Source organism: Silurus meridionalis, chromosome 25 (genome assembly GCF_014805685.1).
Source record: "Silurus meridionalis isolate SWU-2019-XX chromosome 25, ASM1480568v1, whole genome shotgun sequence".
In the NCBI taxonomy this organism is placed as follows: Eukaryota; Metazoa; Chordata; class Actinopteri; order Siluriformes; family Siluridae; genus Silurus; species Silurus meridionalis.
Window position 1 is genome coordinate 12408824 of NC_060908.1, and position 23577 is coordinate 12432400.

The 23577-nt window shown below is 40.3% G+C and overlaps 2 protein-coding genes across 10 annotated transcripts in view; both read left to right on the forward strand.

Moving 5' to 3' along the window:
• The window catches only part of specc1 (sperm antigen with calponin homology and coiled-coil domains 1), a 99288-nt gene extending 86724 nt beyond the window's left edge, over positions 1 to 12564 (forward strand). For all 9 annotated transcript variants that reach the window (XM_046839896.1, XM_046839898.1, XM_046839894.1 and 6 more), the window contains 3 exons: positions 1065 to 1181; positions 3286 to 3345; positions 11815 to 12564. In XM_046839896.1, coding sequence (XP_046695852.1) covers positions 1065 to 1181; positions 3286 to 3345; positions 11815 to 11904 — 267 coding nt within the window. In that variant the 3' untranslated portion in view covers positions 11905 to 12564. The remainder of the gene's footprint in view (positions 1 to 1064; positions 1182 to 3285; positions 3346 to 11814) is intronic.
• Positions 12565 to 12697: 133 nt separating this feature from the next.
• Positions 12698 to 23517, forward strand: adora2b (adenosine A2b receptor). Its single transcript, XM_046839902.1, has 3 exons — positions 12698 to 13711; positions 13856 to 14319; positions 21377 to 23517. Exons 2-3 carry the CDS (start codon positions 14000 to 14002, stop codon positions 22125 to 22127), a joined length of 1071 nt encoding a protein of 356 aa, XP_046695858.1. The 5' UTR covers positions 12698 to 13711; positions 13856 to 13999; the 3' UTR covers positions 22128 to 23517.
• Positions 23518 to 23577: the final 60 nt, after the last annotated feature.

Consider the following 23577-nt stretch of genomic DNA (forward strand, 5'->3'; position numbering starts at 1 on the left):
GCTCAAGGTTTATATCTCGTCGTTTTTGAAGTACACCAGGATCCTTCACTCCGAAAAAAAAGTCACTCTGTAAATTTTACTTGGACTAAATTTTAAATGAGCTTTTAACTTTTACTTAAATAGAACATTTTATTACTCTTTCCACCTCTGGCAATGGGAAGCCAAACAAAGTTCCTCCAAAAGTGCATCGTCCGACAAATCACACAGGAACTTTCTCTCCTATTTGCCACAAAGCTACTTTGATGACCTGCAAGCCTTTTGGGATAAAGGCCTGTGGACTGATGAGTTGAAAGTTTTACATTTTAGAAGACACGGATCTTCGGCACAGCATTCCACAATAAGAAAATCATGCCAAGAACAACAGACAAACATGAATTTTGATCTCTAAGAGAAAATCCTGAAGACTGGCCAAAGCAAATGGGTTTATGCAGCAAGACAACAATGTGAAGCACAAGAGCAAATCCACCTCTGAATGTTCTGGGAATGGCTTAGTCGATGTCCTGACTACAATCGGGTTGAGATACTGATGCAGGATGTTAAATGGACAGTTCATCGGAATCCGATTTAGAATCAGGTTTATTGCTCAAGGACGAGCAATTTGGTTCCAGCCGTTGGTGATTCTTAAAAGTGCAGACTCATGCTGCATCTTCATGCTGCATCTTCAAACTCTACACTTCCCACTTACTGCCCCTCTGGTCTTTACTCATCACTATTCACTGATGGTTGATTGCCTGAGGAAAGAAACTGTCCCTGTGCCTGTCAGTTCTGGTGATGGTTCATGCTCATGTATTTGCCTAGAAATTCTAGAAATGCACTTTTTATCTACTGTCTTAAAAACAATTTCATGATGCTGAGCCTCACTTGTGTTTTATTAATGTTTCATTCCCACTGTTATGAGTAGATAATTGTTTTTTTGTTAGTTTTTTACAGAATATACAGTAGCACTTCCTGGAGCAGAACACTTGGTTTTGTGTTGCATTATAGATGCAGATGAATTGCAGGAATGTCATAAATCTGTGATTGGTGAATATTTTTGCCCTTTCTTTTTTTTTTCCTCCTCATAGAATGTAGATGTGACTAACTTCAGTAGCAGTTGGAGTGATGGTCTGGCCTTCTGTGCTCTACTACACACTTATCTGCCTGCACACATCCCTTATCAAGAGCTCATCAGCCAGGACAAGGTAGCACACACACACACACACACACACACACACACACACACATACGGATGGTTTTAATTGCCTGATGTGGGCATCATTGTGGATTTTGGTGCTTAATTCGAGACGTAGGAAATACAAATGTTTAGTAATAAAAAAAAATGTGGTGTATATAAATGTGGTATATATATTATTTCTTTATTTAGATTTTTAAGAACATTTTTCAAACAGAAATGCTGCAGTAATCACACGTTAATAAAATTTAGATATAAATTGAATTATATATATTGAACCATTTGGCTTAATATACTAATATGTATTGAATAAAAGGGTTATGCTGTTATAATCAAATTATCTTCAACGCAGCTGTGTAACGCCCCCGCATGCAAGTGTCTACATTTACATTTATGGCATTTGGTAGACCTCCTTATCCAGAGCGACTTACAACTGAGCAGTTGAGATTTGAGGGCCTTGCTTAAGGGCCCATCAGTGGCAGGTGCTGAGGTGGTGCATGGATTTCACACTTATATATTGTTAATATTGCTAATATCTTGGGAACTAATCGTTATATGTGCGATAACTTTTAGAACTATTATTACATCTTTTTTTTTTTTTCTTTAATCTTTACTTTAATTGTTTACTGTGAGCAACTGCAACCAAACAGTTTCCCCATGGGATCAATCAAGTATTCTGAATCTGAATAAACTTGTGGGCTTCCGAGCCAAAGTCCAATGCCTTAACCACTGATCTAAGTATTTGTCACAGAATTTGGATCAGATGCAACATTTAATTTATTAACAATATTTGCAACATTTAATTTATGGTGCATTTTATTTATGAACAACACCAAGTACTCCATCTATTTATGGCTAATGAGTAATGTTCTGGAAACATCTACCAAACAAGTTCACTTTTTATAGCAGCTATACGCAGCCATTCCTTCAACAGCCTCTCGTTTTTCTGCCTTGAAGAAATAAAACTCGTTCCCTTACTGAGAATCGGAAAAGGGCAAAGTCCTAAATATTTTCCCATAGCGGAAAAAAAAGTGCTGACATGGGACTTCTTTTATAAATACCAAATAAATAAATAAAAAATGTCCCACATCAAATACATTTCATTGACACTTATTTTATTCTATTCCACTTATTATTAGCTTATTAGATTAAGGGAATGTCGGGTTACTATAGAAACCGTAAAGGCTTTAACCCGTTATAACGGCACACATCTGTATTCCAGAAGTTTATTTTTGGCCTGTTGACATTATTCATACTCAGCTTCTCTAGGACAGGTCTATTGTTCAACGCTGCTCGTGATAGCTGATGCTGTTAGTCATCAAACATGCCGTGTACGACCTCAAAGCTTCCCCTCGACTGCTATGTCTCTTATAACGGATGACTGGCAGACCGCTGAAAGAATATATATGAACAAATGGCACACGGACGGATAAAGGGACAGAATATACAGCAAACAAAGTGTCACACTAGTGAAAGTTTTTTTTTAATGTTTGCCGTAAAAATTGTGTTTTTGAAGGTTGATTAAATGATTACGGCACTTTTAAGAAACCACGTAAGATTACCGCATTAGAAACGTGCAGCTTGCAATATACATTTCAGCTTCCTGACACAGTACACAGGTATTTACTCGACTGTGACGCTAATTAATTACAGAAAAATACCAAATCCATCAGCTTTACGCATAGAAGGCTTCCATTGGTTAAAAACTACCGCGTGTACGTCGTGTATAAGAGTGACCGCGTTTCGTCTACGTGACGAAAAATGTACTAAAGGATGTACTAACCTCTTTACGTTATCGTATATTACATTTAGACTGGAGCATCTAATGCTCATCGATGGAGATGTGCTAAATAAACCTGGGCTAAGCCTAGTTCATTATGTAACTCAAATATTACACAAGCAAGTATTAGAGCGGTAATTAGACGACCACGCAGAGCCACGCTTACGAGGAAGAGACGAGATGTTTATTTTGGGTGTGTGATGTGTAGCGTGTCACATGTGGCGCGTACTGACAGATACGGACGTGTTTATTGTTGTTGATTTGGCTGTTTGTTGCTCGCTCTGTCTTTCTGTGTGGTATATGACCTTTAATACTGATGTTTGTTTTTCCATAGGGCCGCAATCTGACCCTGGCCTTCCAAGCTGCTGAAAGTATTGGGATTAAACCCTCGCTGGTGAGAAACCACACACACACACACACACACACACACAGCCAGCGGGCCAGATGTACGTGCATGAGAATGCGTAGCACCGCACTTGATACGCGCTTGGATTTTACTTTAGCCAATGTTAATAAATGAAATATCCCCTAGTGAGTGCCCTAGAGGTTTTTACACACCAGTGCAACAAAAAAAAGGGTGTAAATTGTCTAACACCGAGTCGTCACAGTGTAGGGCAAGGCAAAACAAGGAAGAGAAGAATAGCTCGGAGTAAAATGCGAACCACAGCAACAGGTGGAGAACGCCGAGAGAGGAAATCATACAATAGACACTCAGCATGGAGAGCATTCACACCGCCATTGTGTTTCCAAGGTAATTGTAATTGTTTGTTTTTAGTCCTGTCTGCACTCACTCAGGTTTTCTGGTCGACACTGAAGAAATTGTGTTTCTGTTTGGCCGCAGCAGGAACGATTCCCAAACCAGAGCAAAACACACAACACGCAGACTGAACTGGTTATTATTGCTTCAAATAATCCAGACAGGAGCACAAGCACCTTCATGATAGCAGAAATTAATTAATGTCTTTTGTTTCCTATGTGAGAATATTAATAGTTTGATGTTTAATCTTCATCTTTTGATGACTGGTATTGGTTTGTGAAACGTCCTGAAACGTTAGTAAGGCAAATGGAATATACACTGATCAGGCGTAACATTATGATCAGCTGCCTAATATTGCGTTGGTCCCCTTTTTGCCGCCAAAACTTCTTCAGCATTACAGCACTACAGGAGCTCGTCTGTTGGATCAGACCACACGGAACAGCCTTCGCTCCCTACGTGTATCAATGACTCGCAGCCGCTCACGACCCTGTCGCCGGTTCACCACTGTTCTACCTTGGACCACGTTTAATAGATACTGAGCACTGCAGACTGGAAACAGCCCACAAGAGCTGCAGTTTTGGAGATGCTCCGACCCAGACGTCTAGCCGTCACAATTTGTCAAACTCGCTCAAATCTATACGCTTGCCCATTTATTCTGCTTCAACACGTCAACGCTGAGGATGAAATGCTCACTAGCTGCCTAATAAATCCCACCCACCAACAGGTGCCATGATGAAGAGATAATCAGTGTTATTCATCACATCAGGGATATCCCACTACCTCGAAAAAATGTGATCTAATTGCACCCACATGTAGTTCCAAAAGCACATCTGCATCGAGTTTTAATTAAACAGCACACTACAACTCAAATTTTTAAACATAACGTACATGACAAAAACAGGGGACGAAACGGTGTATCTTGCTGGAGGGGGGCACTCTTTTACGTTGCCGGCCTGCTTTGGCCCTGCTCATGCGGAAGTGTCACACAAAATCAATACACAGATCACCTTTATCCTCCAGTGAAACATTTTCATCCCGATGGATGGGGTCCTGCCCACATTCACAAATCACAAGATCTCTTGATGAGGATGAAAACGGTGTAAATCTTCTGGCACACACACACACACACCAGATCTTCACTTTATCGAACACGTTTTCGGAGCGACTTTTTTTTATGCCCTGCTCTGTTCCTATCATTGAAACGGAAACTAAGTACACGTTTTAGAAGCGCTCCAGAGGTGTTTTCGAATCAATAAATCAATGCCGACGTGCATTAAAGCTGTTCTGCTGATCCGTTGCAATGCAACACCTTACTGATACACTTTCTACCGCTTTTCCCTTTAATTCATCACCTGCCTGACAGGTTAAGAACAGCCAAGTACAGTATAAAAACTAAACGAAACTTATTTCAAAATCGTTTCTTGTTTAAGAAATGTATCATTATTATTCTGAAATGGTAAAATAATGTTACTATAAAGCACCCCAAAATTATCACCTTATTAAAAGAGCATTATTAGCATCATAATTAAATTTTTTTTTTTTATATTCATTGCTGTTAAAATCAAAACGTTTACGTCATAGTGAACGCAGCTTTCTGTTGGCTGGAATTAACGTAGCCTAACAAATAATTAGGCTACGTTAATAACTAAGGGAAATTTGATTTATTATCAAATACAGATATGAGTAAAACATATAAAATTGTCTATAGGCTATTGACAGCTACCGTATATCCAAATGTTTGACTAGCGGTCAGGTTTTACTTAAATAACAGAGATTATCTGGATAAAGCTTTTTTGGGTTTCCTGGTGGTCTAGTGGTTAGGATGCGGCGCTCTCAGCGTTGCGGCCCGGGTTCGATCCCCGGTCAGGGAACCAACCCCAGCCATTAGGGTTGCACAAGCCTTAGTGCCGGTCCCAACCCCAGATAAATGGGGAGGGTTGCGTTAGGAAGGGCATCCAGCGTAAAACATGTGCCAAATCAAACATGCAGATGATCCGCTGTGGCGACCCCTGATAGGAGAAGCCGAAAGAAAGAAATCTGGATAAAGCTTTTTTATTTGATAACGATAATGATAATAGAGGACACTGCTGTTTCACTTAGAGTTCTAGAGATATAGTACAAGGCCATGGAAGAGGTGCTACCGGGTCACAAGGATGCTCTGGGAAAATGTATATTTATATATATGTGTGTGTGTGCGTGTGTGCGTGTGTTTTACCTTATAAAGGCCAGTATATTTGCAACAGGATCAAACTAATTATTAGCAATAATGTGTTAAACAAACATCCCTTTGGAAGTTTCTTTAGTAAAAAAGGACCATGAGATAGGAATAACAGAGAGAGAAAAAGCTCCTGAAGAGAACTAGTGGAAAAAAGAAAGCAGCCTTTAATTGAAAACATGACTCGCATCTAAAATACAGTTTCATATATTACGGTTAATACAGCCCTCAAAAGCCCTGCTTAGGCATCTTGAAACTAGCACCCAGCATTTAATACTGTATATATAAGACACACCCCGCTAACTTGAAAATAAATATTTAATAAGAAACCGAACCTCTGTGTTAAAACGGTTGGAGACTGATGTTCTAAATACTGTAAACATAAATTTTACACAGAAAAAGTCAAACCAAACCCGTCATTCGATCTAGAACCTCCAAGCCTTCACTGTCTCCACTCACGACGTTTGGCATTTGACCCGTCTGATCTGCGTAATGAAAAAGCAAATAGCAATGACATGAAGCAGGACTGGACTTGAGCCCACTACTGTTCTTTCCTTCTCTGCTTTCTTTCCCTGTATATCATTCTTCCTGTGGTCTCAAAGCCAAACCAGATTAGATTTGTTTTCGGGATCTCTCACTCTATTTTTTGTTGTCAGCCTCTGATTGATCGAGGGAGTATTCAAACATCGAGATATCGGATATAAGAACTGCCACTACCTTTGATTTTTTTTTCTTTTTTTTTTGTGATATTTCAGTCAAGAAGCAGTGAATTTGTGTTGGCTTTCATTCTCTTGACATGGTTGCCATGACTCATTCAGTGCCTTGAACCCCATGCCAAAGAAACTGTGTTTGTGGACGGCTGGAAAAGATACAGTACCTTGGTTTTTGGGAAGTGGTGTTTTATCGTAACTTACGGTCAGGGGTGGCGTTAAGGCTGCGCTATCAGGACTTAAGCCCTGGATCTTTCTTCTTCATTTTTTTTTTTTTTACCTCAGCTAAGGTTTCATGTGAAGTGAAATAACTTCCATTAGAAATACAGCTTTGCATTCTGTGTATTAAATAATACCTAAATTGTAATTTACTTCAAACAAGAAGTCTATGAGGTGGTATCACATGTTTCAAGACAAGTTTTGTAACACACCAAAAGGTGGCAGCACAAGGCTGCACTCACAGTCACAGGGAGCACTGATCTTCATAAGTCAGTGTGCCAAAAGACATCGTCTTTGGAAACCATGGAAACTCTCCTCACGCATGAGTTTCTCACCCGGAAACAACATGATCTGACTTCCGCACCCACCCTACTTACCAGATTCGGCTCCCGCGGACTTCACCCTCTCCCCCAAGATGAAGATTCGGCTTAAAGGTCACCGTTTTGACACCAATGCGGAGATCCAGCGTAAATAGCAGAAGGTGCTTGACACGCCTCAAAAAAGAAGACTTCCAGGACACACTCCAGAAGTGGCAGGATCGCTGGGAGCACTGTTTCGCTGTGCAAGAGGACTATTTTGAAGGTGAAAGTGTGTAAATTTCCTTGTGAAAGAGCTAGTCTCCAAACTTTCTGATACCACCTCCTATAATGTATTGTGGTGAACTTTACATGGGGGGGTTAAAAGACAATGGGAAGTCATCGGTAAAAGAGAAAGATCTGATTGGATGTGGATAAGATAAAGCGATCTGCAGCGGTCGCCCAGACGTTACTTCCTCGAAAAGTCTGGAAATTTTTAGTAACCACCTCTTATAAGTAATGATCAACATTCTCACTGCGCACCTTAACAATGATAGAACTATAATAAATGGACATCCTGTGCCACCCAGTTGAGGATGGGTTCCCTTTTGAGTCTTGTTGCTCTCAAGGTTTATTTCTCATGCCATCTCAGGAAGTTTTTCCTTGCCACAGTTGCCACCAGCTCACTCATTAACCTTACAATTTACTTACAATGATAAGGAACAAACTTATACATTCTTTTATTACCACTTTAACTGTGTGAAGCTGCTTTGAGACAATGTCCATTGTTAAAGGTGCGATACAGATAAAAAGGAATCAAATTGTTGCATGCTACCCATTTATTGGGATTAGAACTTTTTGGATTAAGATTGGATCTCAATTGCTTCTGATTGTTTATATGTATCTATGAAGAAACCTGAAATCTCTAGACTTCTCACAATATAAACAGCATCAGTAAGCTTCAACACTTCATGTGACTCCTTCACCTATCACTAATCTACTGTTTAACTTAATGATTGTATTGTAATTTGGATTTGTAATTTGAATAAGTCTAAATAACAGCCCTGGTACCATAGACATTTTAACATTAGATTATTTTTGTGCGTATGTGTAGATATTAGTGAATGAAGCGAAGCTACTGACAATCGTATCATGACGCACACATAGATGTCTCTGGGCAAACCCCAGATATCCACTGACCCCACTGACCCTAAGTCCTAAGAATAACAAGTGTGATTGAAGGCCAGTCAGCTGGTGTTTCACTGAATAAAGGCTCAAATAATCTCCTTCACTTTATCTTTAATTAACTGTTGTCTTTACCCAAACTAACCCTTTTAAAAGGGGGTTCAAATGTGGGAGAAACAAAAAAAACATTGCAAATGTGTGCAAATGCTTTTTTTTTACCCCCTCAGGGATCCTGTTAAATTAGATGCATCAAATATTTAACGCTTAGTGTTTCGGCTCACACTCAAGCTATTGCAAAGGAAATATCTGCAGGGCACAGTCTATAGATTGCACTGGGGGAAGTAGTTATTGGTCAGACTAGTGACATGAATACAGACCAGGTAAAAAGATCGTCTCGATTCCTTTCTCCAAACAGTAAGGCAGGGTTTTGAAGCGGAAGCCCTGAGGGACTCGTGCAATGGATTAGATGACAGGAAGAAGGTTAGATACTGATGCAGTGTACATTATACAAGTTATTCTGATTAGCATGATTTAAAGGTGAGGCTAAAAGGGGGGAATCTGGTAATTATGATAAACAATTATGAATGAATACCATTTTCCCTCCTAAGAGTACAAAGATACTAAGAGTCCAGCTACTATTATTAAAAGAAATATCGTACCTTTTAAAAAAAACCTACAATTAAATTAGCTTTGGTTGCCATAAATTGCATATTGGCTCATCGACCCTGAATGGGGTGGTCAGTGCTTGCTGACCTGAACTGCTCAAACAGTTTCTCCACGACTTGTTTTTAATGAACTCTGCTCACTGTACAGTCGTGAGTGCTCACATCGACCGGCTTCCTCTCTCTAACGTTGTTAAAACACCATAAAGGTGTTTTATGAGGTTGCTTGCGTTGTAGGAAGACGCTTACACGATCCACGCCTACAATCATGTCATTGATCCAGGATCAAGAATTTCCACATGCTGAATACACTTTAGTGTGAGCTCAGTGTGCTGTTTGTCTGGTGTGTGTGTCGCACTCTTCTTGGAAACCAAGCGATCGCTTGATGCGTCTTACTGTCTTAAAACCGTAATCCCCACATCCGATAAACCCACAGAGGAAAATCCCATGTCTCGAGACGCCGAGGAGCGATAACGTGAACCAGTCCTGGAATATTCCTCTTCTGGGCTTTTCCATGTCTTGGAGTTTGGATGGTGAATTTTGTGCCTTCTGGATTGTTTTTTTTCTTGTCTGATTTATACCCAGATGATTTCCCCAAATGAATTTCACCATGAATTTTCCCAGTCCAGAAATAAAACGAGCCAGAAATTAATACCCGAACCTGAAACGGAATATGCACAAACGTGTGATTTACTGCAACACTTTCCAGCAACAGAAATTGAGTATTAAATCAACAGGTTCTGGGGAATCTTTTTTTTTTTTTAACTCCATGAATCACAAACTAAACCACACACACAGACTGCATCCATCTTTAACTGTATTTCATGCCTTTCTCTACCAGTACACGGATTTGAGTTATGGACTATAGTACTTACTGTGTTGTATGTTCAGATGACGAAACAGTGGTGAGCTTTGTGATAAAAAGGCACTGAGCGATCAGAAGCACAGTGCTGTAGGGGTCAACAATCAATACATTATCAACCCAGCTGTAGTGCAGTAATTATCTACAGGTCCTTGTACAGGTACGACCATGGATGTTTTCTGTCTTTTAGGATTTCAGGACTAGATGACGGATTTTAATAAAGACGGCGCGATGATGCGATTACACGCTTTCATTTAATAACGAAGTGATGCTTCGGGCTTCTGACGTGTGGTTATTACTCGCGATCTGATAATGTGCAGGACCGGAGTTACAGACACTCTGCTTAATGATCGTGTTTTTTAATGCACCTCAGCAACATCAAGTGAAAGAGCTTCAACAGTGCTGTTTTGACAGTAACGTTTCTTTCAACTGGAACACAATTCATCTTGCACATCACGCTGGTTTATGGGTTGCAAATCTTCAGTGATTGATTTGATGGCGTTCAGCTGTTCACACCAACCTCTTAACTTTTCTTCGAATCCCTTACACATAAAAAAAAACCACAAACAAAAAACTATTGAATCAGTCATTTATTCATATTCAGTGTTGACATGGTTGACAACGGATCCAGGCTCTGCCTATCCAAGAAAACACACACACACACACACACACACACACACACACACACACACACACACACACACACATATATATATATATATATATATATATATATATATGCACATACACTGGCAGTATGTTTCTCAGATCTGCATGTACTTTGAGACTCTTACAGTGGGAAAATGGCAAATGAGAAAGAATGACAAGTATTGTGACTCTACCAGCCATAGGATGCAATACCATGGAATGTTCTCTTCACTCTGTTCACTGGAAGATCATCACCTCTGGAATAAACTGGAATACTGAGCTCCACAAGTACATTATAACAGCAAATGGGGACTCTGTCAGTCGATTAAGATATATAACTCGTGATTAATCACACATTTTTATCTGTTTTAAATCTACCTGAAATTAATACTTTTCGAGTTTTTAATCCTTGAATCAACAAGGCCATGGCTGCTTTTTGCAAATGTATATTTATCATTAGTGAAACCAGATGCAACACAGAGCATAAAGACAAAATATTCTTGTAAATGTTATAAAGCAATTATGACGTTTTAATTTATGTAACCAAACGGAATTTTTGCTGTGTTTCTACGGACGTGCATCATGGTGGATTTTGGTGATTGATTTAAGACTTTTTTTAAAAACATTTTTATTTGAGAACAGAGATGATGTCATGAATAAATTGCAGGTTTTCATTTCACCTCTTTTATATTCATTTATTTATACTTTTAATAAAAATAGTCCGACAGAAATGACCATTGCTTTAATAAGATTTTTTAAAAATTTGACAGCCATATTTAATATATATATACAGTAACTTGGAGGTGGGAGGAAACCTGTTCAGACATGTTTAAACAGCAGAGCTTTGATTTACACACTACACAGGAATAGGCAGTAGTTTTGAGCTGCTAAGTTTGAATTCATGACTAAAAATGAAATATTGTAAGCTTGCTAATGTTAACGCTGGATTAAAAAGCAGCCTATCGATCGTGAAACGTTCAGCCAGCAGTGTTCTGTAGAACGGTAGAGGATGATGCTAGCCGATATTAGTACAAGTATTGGTGGACCCACATGGCAGGTGTGTGCAATGAATAAGTGATTAGTAAATCCACACATATCCCGAGGGGGTCCATATCAGTAGAGGGATAGAAGGAGAGGTGACAGCAATTCCTCCAGTGATCAAGTTGAGCTAAGAAACCTGACAATCTTGTGCACATGTGAGATGTAGGATTTGTGTCTAATGTTCTTTCTCTCTCTCTCTCTCTCTCTCTCTCTCTCTCTCTCTCTCTCTCTCTCTCTCTCTCTCTCTCTCTCTCTCTCTCATGTTTAGGACATTGATGAGCTGATGCACACTGACAGACCAGACTGGCAGAGTGTCATGCAGTATGTTTCTCAGATCTACAAGTATTTTGAGACCTGACTCGTGATGGAGGAATGGCAAGCGGAAGGCACAGAATGGAAGCAACATTTTTTGCTCATTTAGTTCCACACATGTACATCACCATGTGGTATTCATGCATTTACACACTCATATATATATATATATATATATATATATATATATATATATGAAACACAGAGCTGCTGCTCAGATACCTTTGTTTTTTTTTTCTCACACATTTCTATATTCTGGAACAGTGATGTGGACCAGACCGTATTTATTACAGTTTGCTGAGTAAGGTACTTTTTTCCACAGTAGAAGCACGGTACAGATATTAGCGTTATACTGTTTACAGAGAATGGATGATTATCCATAGTATTTTCAAGCAAAGTATTTTTGGAGCCTTTAATTCCCAGCCGGTTTGCTGGACGCAAACGCTAGCGGACTGTAAAAAGGGTCGTTATTTTCTCAACCCTGTTTACCAAGTATTAATATTAAGAATTCACATATTTTTCTGAAAAGTCAGGTAGTGTGTATATAGTACGTATAGACGAAACTGAAATGTGACTTTAGGCAGGATTACATTCGACAGTAACATGTCCGTCGTGTGGCGTTCGGTGCCGAACTATCCTTCACACTAAAACACGCATTACTGAAAAGCTTAGAAGCAAATAAACATGACTGTGTTTAAACCACGTGCCTGTTTTGTGAGCTGGAGTTCTTTATTTCTTGTCTGTCTCTTTGCTGAGATGAATTTATGGCCAGATGTTCTCAAAGTTAAAGGGTTCTTAATCATAGAAATCGTGTTACAGTGAATTAGTCACTGAAAGAGTTTCACAGACTGTTGCTGCTGATAAAGCTTTGCTCTGAAATGCATTGTACAGAAGGAGAGGGAAGAGTCACGAGGACATCCTCTTGAATACGTCTGCGAGCGCTCATAAAACACTAAGAATGATGGGAAAGGAAAAGCGGCACGTCGATGCAAATGCGACATTTGTTTTTCGCTGCACAAGCCACTGCACACGTACATTTCCCAGTTGCAATTTGTAATTACGTGTGAAAAACATATTCGTAGGTAAACACCTGCCATCATGTGACTAACGTGATAAACACGGGTATGCGAAAGGGGGGGAATCACACATGGTTGTAAAACCATGTAAAAACACTTTTTCTGATTTTTATGTTTTTATGAATTCATTTTTTAAATGATTATTATGTAAAATAGCGAATCCTGTATATAAAATCACATGAACATCAATCCTGTTTATAAACAATAATGTAAGTATTAATGATGTGAGTATAAATAATATAAAAACAAAAAAAAAACTAAGGTGAACTGAATTGTGTAAAGAAAAAAAATGAACACGTCGTTCTCTTTGTAAATATCATATAGAAATAAGGTGGGAAACAAACTGTACAGATAAACCAGATATTCAATCCTATTTAGAAAAAAAAGATCAATCAGGAGAAAGTGAGAATAATTAAATTTTAAAGGAAAAAAATCTAATTGAAATAAATCTTGTATGGGGATCAGATATGAAACTAAAACATAAAGCATCACATGCATTGATAAAACATGCAAAAATGAGGTTTGCTGAAAGTAGAGACACGGGAATGTTGTGGTTTTCACTTTACATCACTTTTCCTTTCATCCCACATGCTGGGGAGGTTCTATATGGTGAGTGTACACAGTGTACAGTTACTACTAACGACTCAGGGGGCGTGGCTTGCGTCGGGCAAGTGGGCGTGACCCAGAGCTGTGACTGCTGCTTCTATAAGCCATGTGTTGGAGTCAGTTTTCCACAACGGAGCTGCACAGAGTAACGTGAGATCTTAAATAGTGAGAGTAAGAACTTACTCTTCTCTTTCTTCTACAATCAGTCTTTTTTTTTTCATTTTTTACCACCAGAAATGTTTACTTTTTTTTTTTAATGCATGTATTATAAAAGTACTTTTTGCATGTAATTTTAACCCTCTATCTTTATTGAAGTCCATACAGATGGCAAATGACTCACTTGGGAAATGTGCGCGTTGTTTCAAGAGGTGGTGTTTGTGAGCGCGCGCGCCAGCCCGGACTCTCTCAGTGTTCTCGCAGGCGACTTTCCGACGGACACGCGCGTTCCTCCTCGCTGAGATGAGTACTTTCTACATCACCATTGAAGTGATCATCGCTGTGCTGTCCATTGTCGGCAACGTGCTGGTGTGCTGGGCTGTCGCCATCAACTCCACCCTCAAGAACGCCACCAACTACTTCTTGGTGTCTCTGGCTGTAGCCGATATTCTGGTCGGGTGTCTCGCCATCCCCTTCGCCATCACCATCAGCATCGGGCTGCCCTGCGACTTCTACGGCTGCCTTTTTCTCGCCTGCTTCGTCCTGGTTCTCACCCAGAGCTCCATCTTCAGCCTCCTGGCGGTGGCCATCGACAGATACCTGGCTGTCAAAATTCCTCTAAGGTGAGTGTGAACTTGAGCAGCTCATCTTAGATCATCACTGCAATGTATTTATTTCTTTTTTTTTTTTTGGATGCAAGGTTTGAAATCTTTGCCCTCAAGGACCACCTCTGATTAGGGTTTATTACATTTGACAAAGCTGTCAATAAGTCAATCTGAAACTTATTTATACAAAATATAAGATGGACATCATGTTCAAAATGTTGCTCCTTATATCACAACCTGTGCAACTTTCTGTATGCATACATTTCCCCATATACTGCATGCAAGCTTCATCACAGCTGATCACCCATAGACTGTTTACTGTAGATGATGGTCATAGAGAAACACTGAGATCAGGGACACGGTGATGAAGACGTCACTAATCAATAGGTTATCAGTACAGCTGGATTGTTGTCATTATCAACAGGTTTTTATACACTGACACAACAGTCGCGTTTTGACGTTTTAAGGATTTTAATAGAGATCATTGATTAAATATGGGGCGATGATGTGATCACACGCTTTAATCATGTGCAGGATGGGAGTGTGTGGTTAGTAAAACATCTTCGGGTGCTGTTCTGCTAAAGCGTGTCGTTTACCTGGAAACATACAGTAGAACGCTGGCTGTGTATCAAACTTCTGTCATGCTGAAAAAAAAACCCTTATTGAAGGTGTACTGGTTTCTAATCAAACTCTTGGTGGCTGAGATCAGATTAATCACTGACTGAAGGTTTTAGATATTTTCTAGTTTAAATTCCGGATGGAAAGAATTCAACTGATTTGTGTATAAAACCATAAGGTTATTATTTTATGTATTTGAAATTATAACATTATAACATAATTAATCGTACTAATCTACTGCTATTAATTGTGGGCTAATGCGCAAGAGTTGCATCCCACACACACACACACACATGCACACACACACACACACACACACACACACACACACACACACACACACACACACTGTTACACCTAGAAAAGATTTTAGCTAAGATAAGCCCACTGGCTTGTTTTGGGGAGGTTGGAGGAAACCCCAGGGGGGAGAAAATGCTTGTTTTTCCATCACAGTACATTTGCTCACACTTTCTGTGTGTAATTGAAAGTGAGCATGTCTGTGGTCTGGGCACTTTTCCGCAGCTGCATGCGTAGGTGAAAAAAAAAAAAAGTGCAACCCCCCCCCCTCATGTAAAGTTTGTTTCTTTTTTTGTTGTAGTTTCTGACTGATTTGCAGGTTGAGAAGTGCGCGTTTTGGGTATGCACGGATTAATACGTACGGTTTAACGGGACGCTCTTCCCACAGCATTCCCTTATGGTTCTCATTTAGTAGAAACCACTGTGGGACTCTTGCATTCGCCCCGGCCACCCACTTGCTTGAGCACAAAGCCCGGGGTAGTGTGTGGCTGCTTGCATGGTGCCTGGGGACTGCAACTCCGAAGCATGGACATGCATTCCAATGCTCCTCCATTATTGTACACAAAAGCGAGCTGTATGGTGGAGGAGGGTCGCTGATGTCATTTTCAGATGCGAAAGAACAGTCCCCTCGCATCGATTAGCATGAAAACCGCCTCGAGACTCAACACTCCCGAAGGCAATTACTCCATTTATCTTCTGCAGTTTCAGCGCGATCTCGGAATACATCACGAGGTGCGAACAGACTCTATTACTCGACACTTTTTCAAACGATCGCAAGTGCTTCTTCATGTGAACTACCATCATTCCAGATTCATGGTTTTAACAGATGGTTCAGAACATATATATGATGGAAAAAATTCCAGTCACGCTACAGCAAGTTACAGCAGTGTGTAAACTATAGCTTCACTGCCGTTTTTCTGAAGCACACTTCATTCTGACCAGGTTTATAAGCAGAGAAAAAGCACGTTAGTAAACTCCACCACCCACTACAGATTCACATTTCAGCACGAAGATTCCTTACACTCAATCGGTGTTTTGTTGATGCTGGTGGAAAAGCGGCGCGCCAACATTTCCTGTAGGTGTTCACTTGGGCCGATATCTGATCTACATCCTTCTTATCTTTATCAACCCATTGAGTGAGCCCACATGCCCAGTGAAGAAGGAGAAGGAAAAGCAGAGGAGGGGTGGGTGGTTTAGGTGTCAGGATAGAAGAAAATTCCCATCAGGATAGACGTGTTTCATCATGGAATAAAAGTGGACAAACAGGCGGTAGTGAAAGAAAGAAATTCCCCACATTGAGTAGTCTATATAAAATAGTTTATATCACACGTGCACGCCTGTGTGTCCGGAATGTGGTGAAGGATGATTCATATGGCAAGATGTTTTTTTTTTTTTTGAAGGAAATCGTGGTGAGAGCTTTCAGTCTTTCACATAGACCCTAAATGTGAAAATCACTTTACCCGCTGTTACTATTCGCAGACATCCGCCTTGAAATGAAAACGAAACCCCAATAATGAGCCATCCTTCAAAAAAGAAGTCCAATTGGCGTCTTGATCTAAAACCGAGACCGGCTGGAGACCTGCTCAGGAGTTCGGAGCAGGAGACAGAGCACCTAATTAGGATGATTGCTTAATTGTTTTATGCAGGAGGGTTTTTTTTTTCTAAGATACATTTCTGTTCAGATTATTCCTTCAAATTCCTTTAATCCCATTTCTGTTATGTACGAATGACAAATGCATTTATTACTTTATAACAAGACAAGCTTTTTAAATATAAAATAAACAAGCACGTGATCAGTGATTGGATTTTGGGAACGCTAATGATGAATGTTCGTTGGAAACAGAGGTTAATGTTGAAAAAGTCAATAAATAAACAGACGGATAGACAGAAGCTTTATACTCGTCAGATGTACGTTATGGTAAATTCTTTCGTCACATAACCCAGAGATGTTGGGAAGCAGGGGTCAGAGCTGCAGGGGTCATGTTACAGAGCTTTAAAGGCCTTGCTTAAGCATGAAAGCGCTGACCTTCTGATCAGCAACCACTGAGTTCCCACCTCCCTGACAGATGAACTAAACTGGTAACCCCTGACCCATCACTGAGACACACCTCCAATTCATTTTACTGTATAAAATCAAACGTGAGTCTTATTCAATAGGTTCATCTTTTTTTAACTGGTTCCCATCAAGGGTTTCTTCCTTATACCATCTGAGGGAGTTTTTAATCGTCACTCTCACCACTGGCTCGCTCATTAGGGACTCGTTTATAAATGTATAATTTACGTTTTTTGAACCAGTTAACACTTTAATTTATCGTATAAACACAATCAATGTTTGCATTCTCACTTTCTTGTATTTCTCTTTCTCTGGCTCATTACTAAGGACATCTGTGCTGACTGAAGACATGTTAGCGTGCCAGAGCAACATAGCAGTTTCTCTGTTTCCCCATAACAAAATAAATAATGTTGGTTAATTAACTAAATGCGATCCAGATATACAAGGTTCGGCCAGACTCGCATCCTAAAATGTGAAAGATGAGAAGACTTCCAAATAAATAAATGAAATCACTGGACAGAATTACATCAGGGAAAGAGAATGTTTCTAACCAATTCAGTCCAATTCAGTTTTTTTTTTACAATTGAAATAAACGTTCATAGCAAGAAAAAAAAAACCAAAAAACGTCTAAAACATTTTCAATTGATTTGCGATTCAGCAGCATTAACAGCTGCCTTCATATCAGATGGAAACCAGATGCAGTAAAACGATCTTTTACCAATTACTTTTTGGGTTTCCAGATGCAAATTTGTGTTTAAACCTTAGAATATAAAAATATACAAACTAAAGCCACTCGTTTATTGCATTTGAATAATTTGGAGGCGTGTGCGCTGAAGTGTTCTCATCCGTTCAGCCAGCAGGGCCACAAAGTTTTGCGTACTGTCCTGAACATTATGATGAGAGGATCTGGAGTTTTCTGGGTGCGTTTTTGATTTTTGTTAAAAATAAATAAACAGGCACACATGTACAGTAGGGGCAGTAGTTTGTGAACACCTTATGTGCCGTTCCCGACCCCCCCGCCCCCGGAGATTATTTGCCTCGAGCATTACTGGTAAATCTTACGGATTGCATGCAACTGTCAGTAAACAAATACATGTAAACAAATCCAGTCACAGCTGTTCCTTAACAACAACAAAAAAACACAGTTAGCAGTTCTGAAACTTTGCTGGTTGAACAACAGGTTTAAGGTCACATAAATGAACTTCTTCAAAAGAGACTTCACAGAAAAACTTTGCACAACTGTTTACACAAACAAGTCTTTTCTCTGAATCAGTATGGCATCGAGAGTGTTGACGGATGTTCAGCTGCTCTTTGCTTTGTGCACGGCTAGCTACGGTCCTTTCACTCTGGAGATGTGTGTGGTCTTCTGCCGTGCTGTGACGAGAGAGAGCGTGCGGAGCATGCGCATAACTCGCAATAAATAAATGTATTAAATATATCATAAATCTATATGTTTAATTAAAGTTTTAAACCCAAACTCAGGATGTGGCGAGTTTGGGGTTATTGCACAGGGCATTGCTGTGGAGGAACAGCAGGGAAATCTTAATGCTACAGCAATCAAACACATCCAGAAGAAGTGTGTGCTTCTAATTCATGGTAGCGATCTAAGGAAGGCCCATATATGGGAATGATAGTCGGCTATACACAAAATTCGTCCCACAGAGTCCGTTTTGGTACAGCTGCAGAATCCCCGGATCGATAATGAGCTCGGTGTACTGTTGAGCCTTTTCGCTGTGCAGTTTCTCTGGATTCCTCCCAAAAATATGTAGGCAGGTATATTGACAAGTCTAATTTGCCCCTAGGTGTGTGAGAAAGTGAGATAATGGCATTCCACCAGTCATGTATTCCTGCTTCGCACAGTGTGTTCCTGAGATAGCTTCCAGATCCACCAATCACAGTAAGAAGCAATACATGTTTACAGGTTCCTTCATGGAGATACAGCAAGAGATATATATATAATATGGATATTTTCTCCTCGCTGAACTGTTTCTCAAGCTCGTTCTTTCAACACCACTGCTGCTACATGCCTATGACACATCACAACACTACGGAGAACGAGGCATGTATATAGAATACAGATTGACATGGCAGAGGTAGAGCTGCAACTTCCTGGAGACGGAACAGGAAAAGATCGTCTGGGTTTATTTCATCGTTTTTAATCACATCGGCCTCACTGATGGAGACGCACATTTCTAATATATATATATATATATATATATATATATATATATATATATATATATATATATATATATATATATATATATATATAATTTTTTTTTTTATTTTACATTGAGGAAGAGACCTCACTCCACATTTCAGTTTCAATATTAATTGTCACCGCTGACCTTTGGGTGTTGATCGCAGTGACCCTTTAAATATCTAGTGTCTGTGATGAAACTCATTAGTAATCTGGGGCTTAAATGGAACCAGAACCCAGTTTGCCTTCAGATCTCAAGCTACATGAAGAAACTCTGTCACAGTTCCAAATGGCTCAGAAAGCAAACAAATCTTCTTGCCAGAAGATGCTGACAGAACAGTAGTGACATACTGGAGAAGAACTTTATAAAATGTGTTCCGTCATAGTGATCAGTGGATGTGCATCGCAATCGTTCAGTCGTCCTAAGCCACAGCAGAGGAGGGAGATGGAGATGTGTGAATAAAGAGGACTGGGTTGATGGGGGGGTGGGGGGTGGGGGGTGATGACTGTAATCATGCAATGACTCATGCATCTTCACTCCCATGTGCAGAAAATGAAAGAAAAGAAGGAGCAGAAAAGATGTAAACCTAAATTAACCACTAGGCAGGGAGTTAGAATGAGGGCTGTAGGACACGATTCCAGTCCTATGACATTTTCTGTATTGAATTGGCCTTAGTTTTAATTTTACAGCTGTTAGGAGTCTAGATCTTGGTCTTGCATTATTAAAGGCCCAGTGGGCTACAAACAAATGGTTTGGACATGTGCAGAGAAGGGACATGGGGTATATTGGTAGGAGAATCCTGAGGATTCCAGAAAGGAGGAAGGCCAAAGAGGAGGTTCCTGGGTGTGGTGAAGAAAGACATGCAGTAAGATGTAGAGGACAGAGTAGTATGGAGACGGATGATCTGCTGTGGCGACCCCTAATGGGAGCAGCCAAAAAAAGAAGAAATGGGCTACAAACAAGGGCAAAGAAAGGAATTTGAGAATGTGATCTTGACTTGACCCCCTTAAGACTTAAGTCATTGGTCTTGGACTTGACAATGGTGGTCTCGACTACATCCCTAGTTAAAAGGAGAGTACAAACCATTCAAAAAACATGTAAATAGGAGGAAAGGGCACATTAAAGAAGACTGGAACACAGAGAATAACATGCATGATATATACCAGGGTTTCTATCTGCAGTGATCAGTGTGCAGGTTCTCCTAATGATGGAACTCAGGACAGAAGAGAAATGCAATGGGTGGATTAAGTTAGACTTGAATAATGCATCCGAATGCATGATTTACTCCATCTGAGTGGCCAGGCTTGGCAGGCTTGCAGATGAATTGTCCTGCGCTGAAGGGTTTGAGCCATCACTCTGGTCTCGGGTTGTGTAGATCTGGTCTTGATTCTTCGGTGCAAATGGCATCACTCCAAAACAGACAAAAAGACACTGTTGGAAAGTTTTGCACTGTGAACAGACTCGGGTTCAGATTCGTTTTAATAGGAAATATTTTACTTTCTTTGGATTAACGGTTAAATTATAATCAGAGATTTGATAACTGTCTCCTCAATGCCGGAATATTCGAACAACAAAAAATAAACACACCTGTTTGGCAAGAGAAATGGAATTGGCAAGAACAGGAGGAGTGGTCATGGAGTACATATTAACCATTGTTTGGCAGAGGCACTTCGTTTTCTCGGCAATGTTTAATTAGCTGGGTATTTTTGATATTTTCCACTTGGTCTAAAATAACGAGAGTAAAGTTGAGGTCAGAATCATAAGCATTGCATTTGCAGTTATAATACATTAAGGGTGTAAATAAAAGAAAAAGGGCCACTGATCAGTAAATCAAAAACTTTCTAGGAAAGTTTTTTTTTTTTTTTTTTTACAGAATACAGTCACTAATCTCTCTCTCTTTGTACAGGTATAAGGAGCTGGTTACAGGAAACAGGGCCAGAAGAATCATTGCCATTTTATGGATTCTATCATTCATCATTGGCCTCATCCCATTTGCAGGCTGGAACAAGAAAGCCAGCGCTTGCATTTTGACTAAAAATCAAAGTTCTCCTCTCCACAACTCCAGCGCCGGTAAGGGAATAGCAGCAGAAACAGACCAGGGCTTCCTGCAGAGCTGCCGTCTAAAATGCCTCTTCGAGAGCGTAGTGGACATGAGCTATATGGTCTACTTCAACTTTTTTGGATGCGTACTGCTGCCCTTGCTCATCATGCTAGGCATCTACGTCAAGATTTTCACAGTGGCTCGGAAGCAGCTGCGCCAGATCAAGCTCGGGAGCGTGATGGGCAACGGCGAGAGCCGACAACACCAGCACCATCGTGGCCTCCTGCAGCGCGAAATCCGTGCTGCCAAGTCCCTGTCTATTATCGTCGGCCTCTTCGCGCTGTGCTGGCTGCCTGTCCACGTCCTCAACTGCCTCACCCTCTTTACGCAAGTGGGCAAATCCGAGCTCCTCATGTACGTGGCCATTATGCTCTCGCATGCCAACTCGGCTGTCAACCCCATTATCTACGCGTACCGCATCCGGGAGTTCAGAAACACCTTCCGGAAAATTCTGGCACGCCACTTCCTTTGCTGTCGACAAGAGCTGTACCTGAGCTCCAACGGAAGCACTCGAAAAAGAGAACAGATTACCATGACCATTGATCCCCTATTATAGGGTCATGAGACACTGGAAATAATTTAATTTAATCTTATTTTTAACTGAGCATCATTTAATATATGGGGAGCAATGTTTACACACCAGAGAAAAACTGCAAGAATGTGGATTGCAAGGTTTGTTTATGACTTGCAGATCGTTCTGAGACTTTTTACCTTGTTGTTAAACTAAAGTGGAGGGCAAAATGTGCCTCAAATAACACTACTAAGACGGTGGAGATACATGAACTAAATGTCCTTTTTACCCTGACGCATCTAACAAGCTTGAACAAACTGTACTCTTCATTCCAAGTCTTAAGGGACAGAAAACATGCCTCTAAACTTGACTAGAGGTGAATCCTAGTCATGAGGCGAGAATAAACAAAGGTGGAGGGAGCAATGCCCAGAAAGCACCGACGTGGGAAAACTTCATTAAAAGCCCCTTTTTTGTTTTGTTTTTATAAAGGAACTGCAACAAATTGTTACGGACAGAAAAGCAGCACAGAGCCAGACACACACTGGGGTGGTGGAATACAAACGGCTTCTAATTTAATCTGTAACAGTCTTTTAAAGTGCTTGAATCTTTAAGACTGTTTAAGACTGAAAATGTACAATTTAGGTTATTATAGAAAGCTCAGGAAAACCATTTCGGAAGAGGAGACGGGAATCGTGTTGAGGAAATCCACTGAAAGAACATTGGGCTGGTTGCCAAATCAAAGAGATAGCACTGTGTAAACGATTCAGCCATATACAGATTAGAGAAATCAACACACTAATAGTTGTAATTCTGGAAACAAGGCACTCTTGTGTATGAAATGCACTCAGAGGTTTCGAGCGTAAGACCGTCCCTTCGAACGTCATTAGAGCCCCGTTTCGTAACCTCTCGGCAAGAGCACATTTCCACATGTTGAAATAGTATTATGTCACGTATTAGGTCACACTCCCATATACATCATACGGTCTTTTCTTTCCCTCTCGCTCTCACACACACACACACACACACACACACACACACACACACACACACACAAGTGGTCCCAAGCTGCCCTGGTGTTGGACTTGGGGTTATTGTCTCCCTCATGGGTGCATCACTGCTCCCAAGGGCCCAGTCTGCCATTGGATGGAAATTTACAGCGTGACGGTCGGGCAAAAAAAAAAGAGTCTGCAGCAGTGAGATTTAAAGTGTCACCTCTGAGCTGGCCACCTACCTCTTGAACACTGTTCTCACAAAATACTGTGAATTTTAGCCGGTGTCCTCTATAACTGATCAAAACCATAGGATTGTAAAAAAACAGTTCTTTAAAAACAAAGAAAAGAAAAAAAGAAATGACATCTCGGGTGGTTGTGAAGGTCATTACATGGTAAAGAGAAAGTGTACTGATGGCACTGAACAATAAAAAAGCAAAAGCAGGTCCCATGTTTTCGTCATGTACGGAGTGAAAGCGTTCTGCTGTAGGAATATAATCGAAGGC

What these genes read in the sequence shown, in the direction of transcription:
- adora2b (XM_046839902.1), top strand. Translation starts at nt 14,000, where the DNA reads ATGAGTACTTTCTACATCACCATTGAAGTGATCATCGCTGTGCTGTCC. An exon ending in GCTGTCAAAATTCCTCTAAG is followed by an intron (nt 14,320 to 21,376) that starts GTGAGTGTGAAC and finishes CTCTTTGTACAG; the next exon opens with GTATAAGGAGCTGGTTACAG.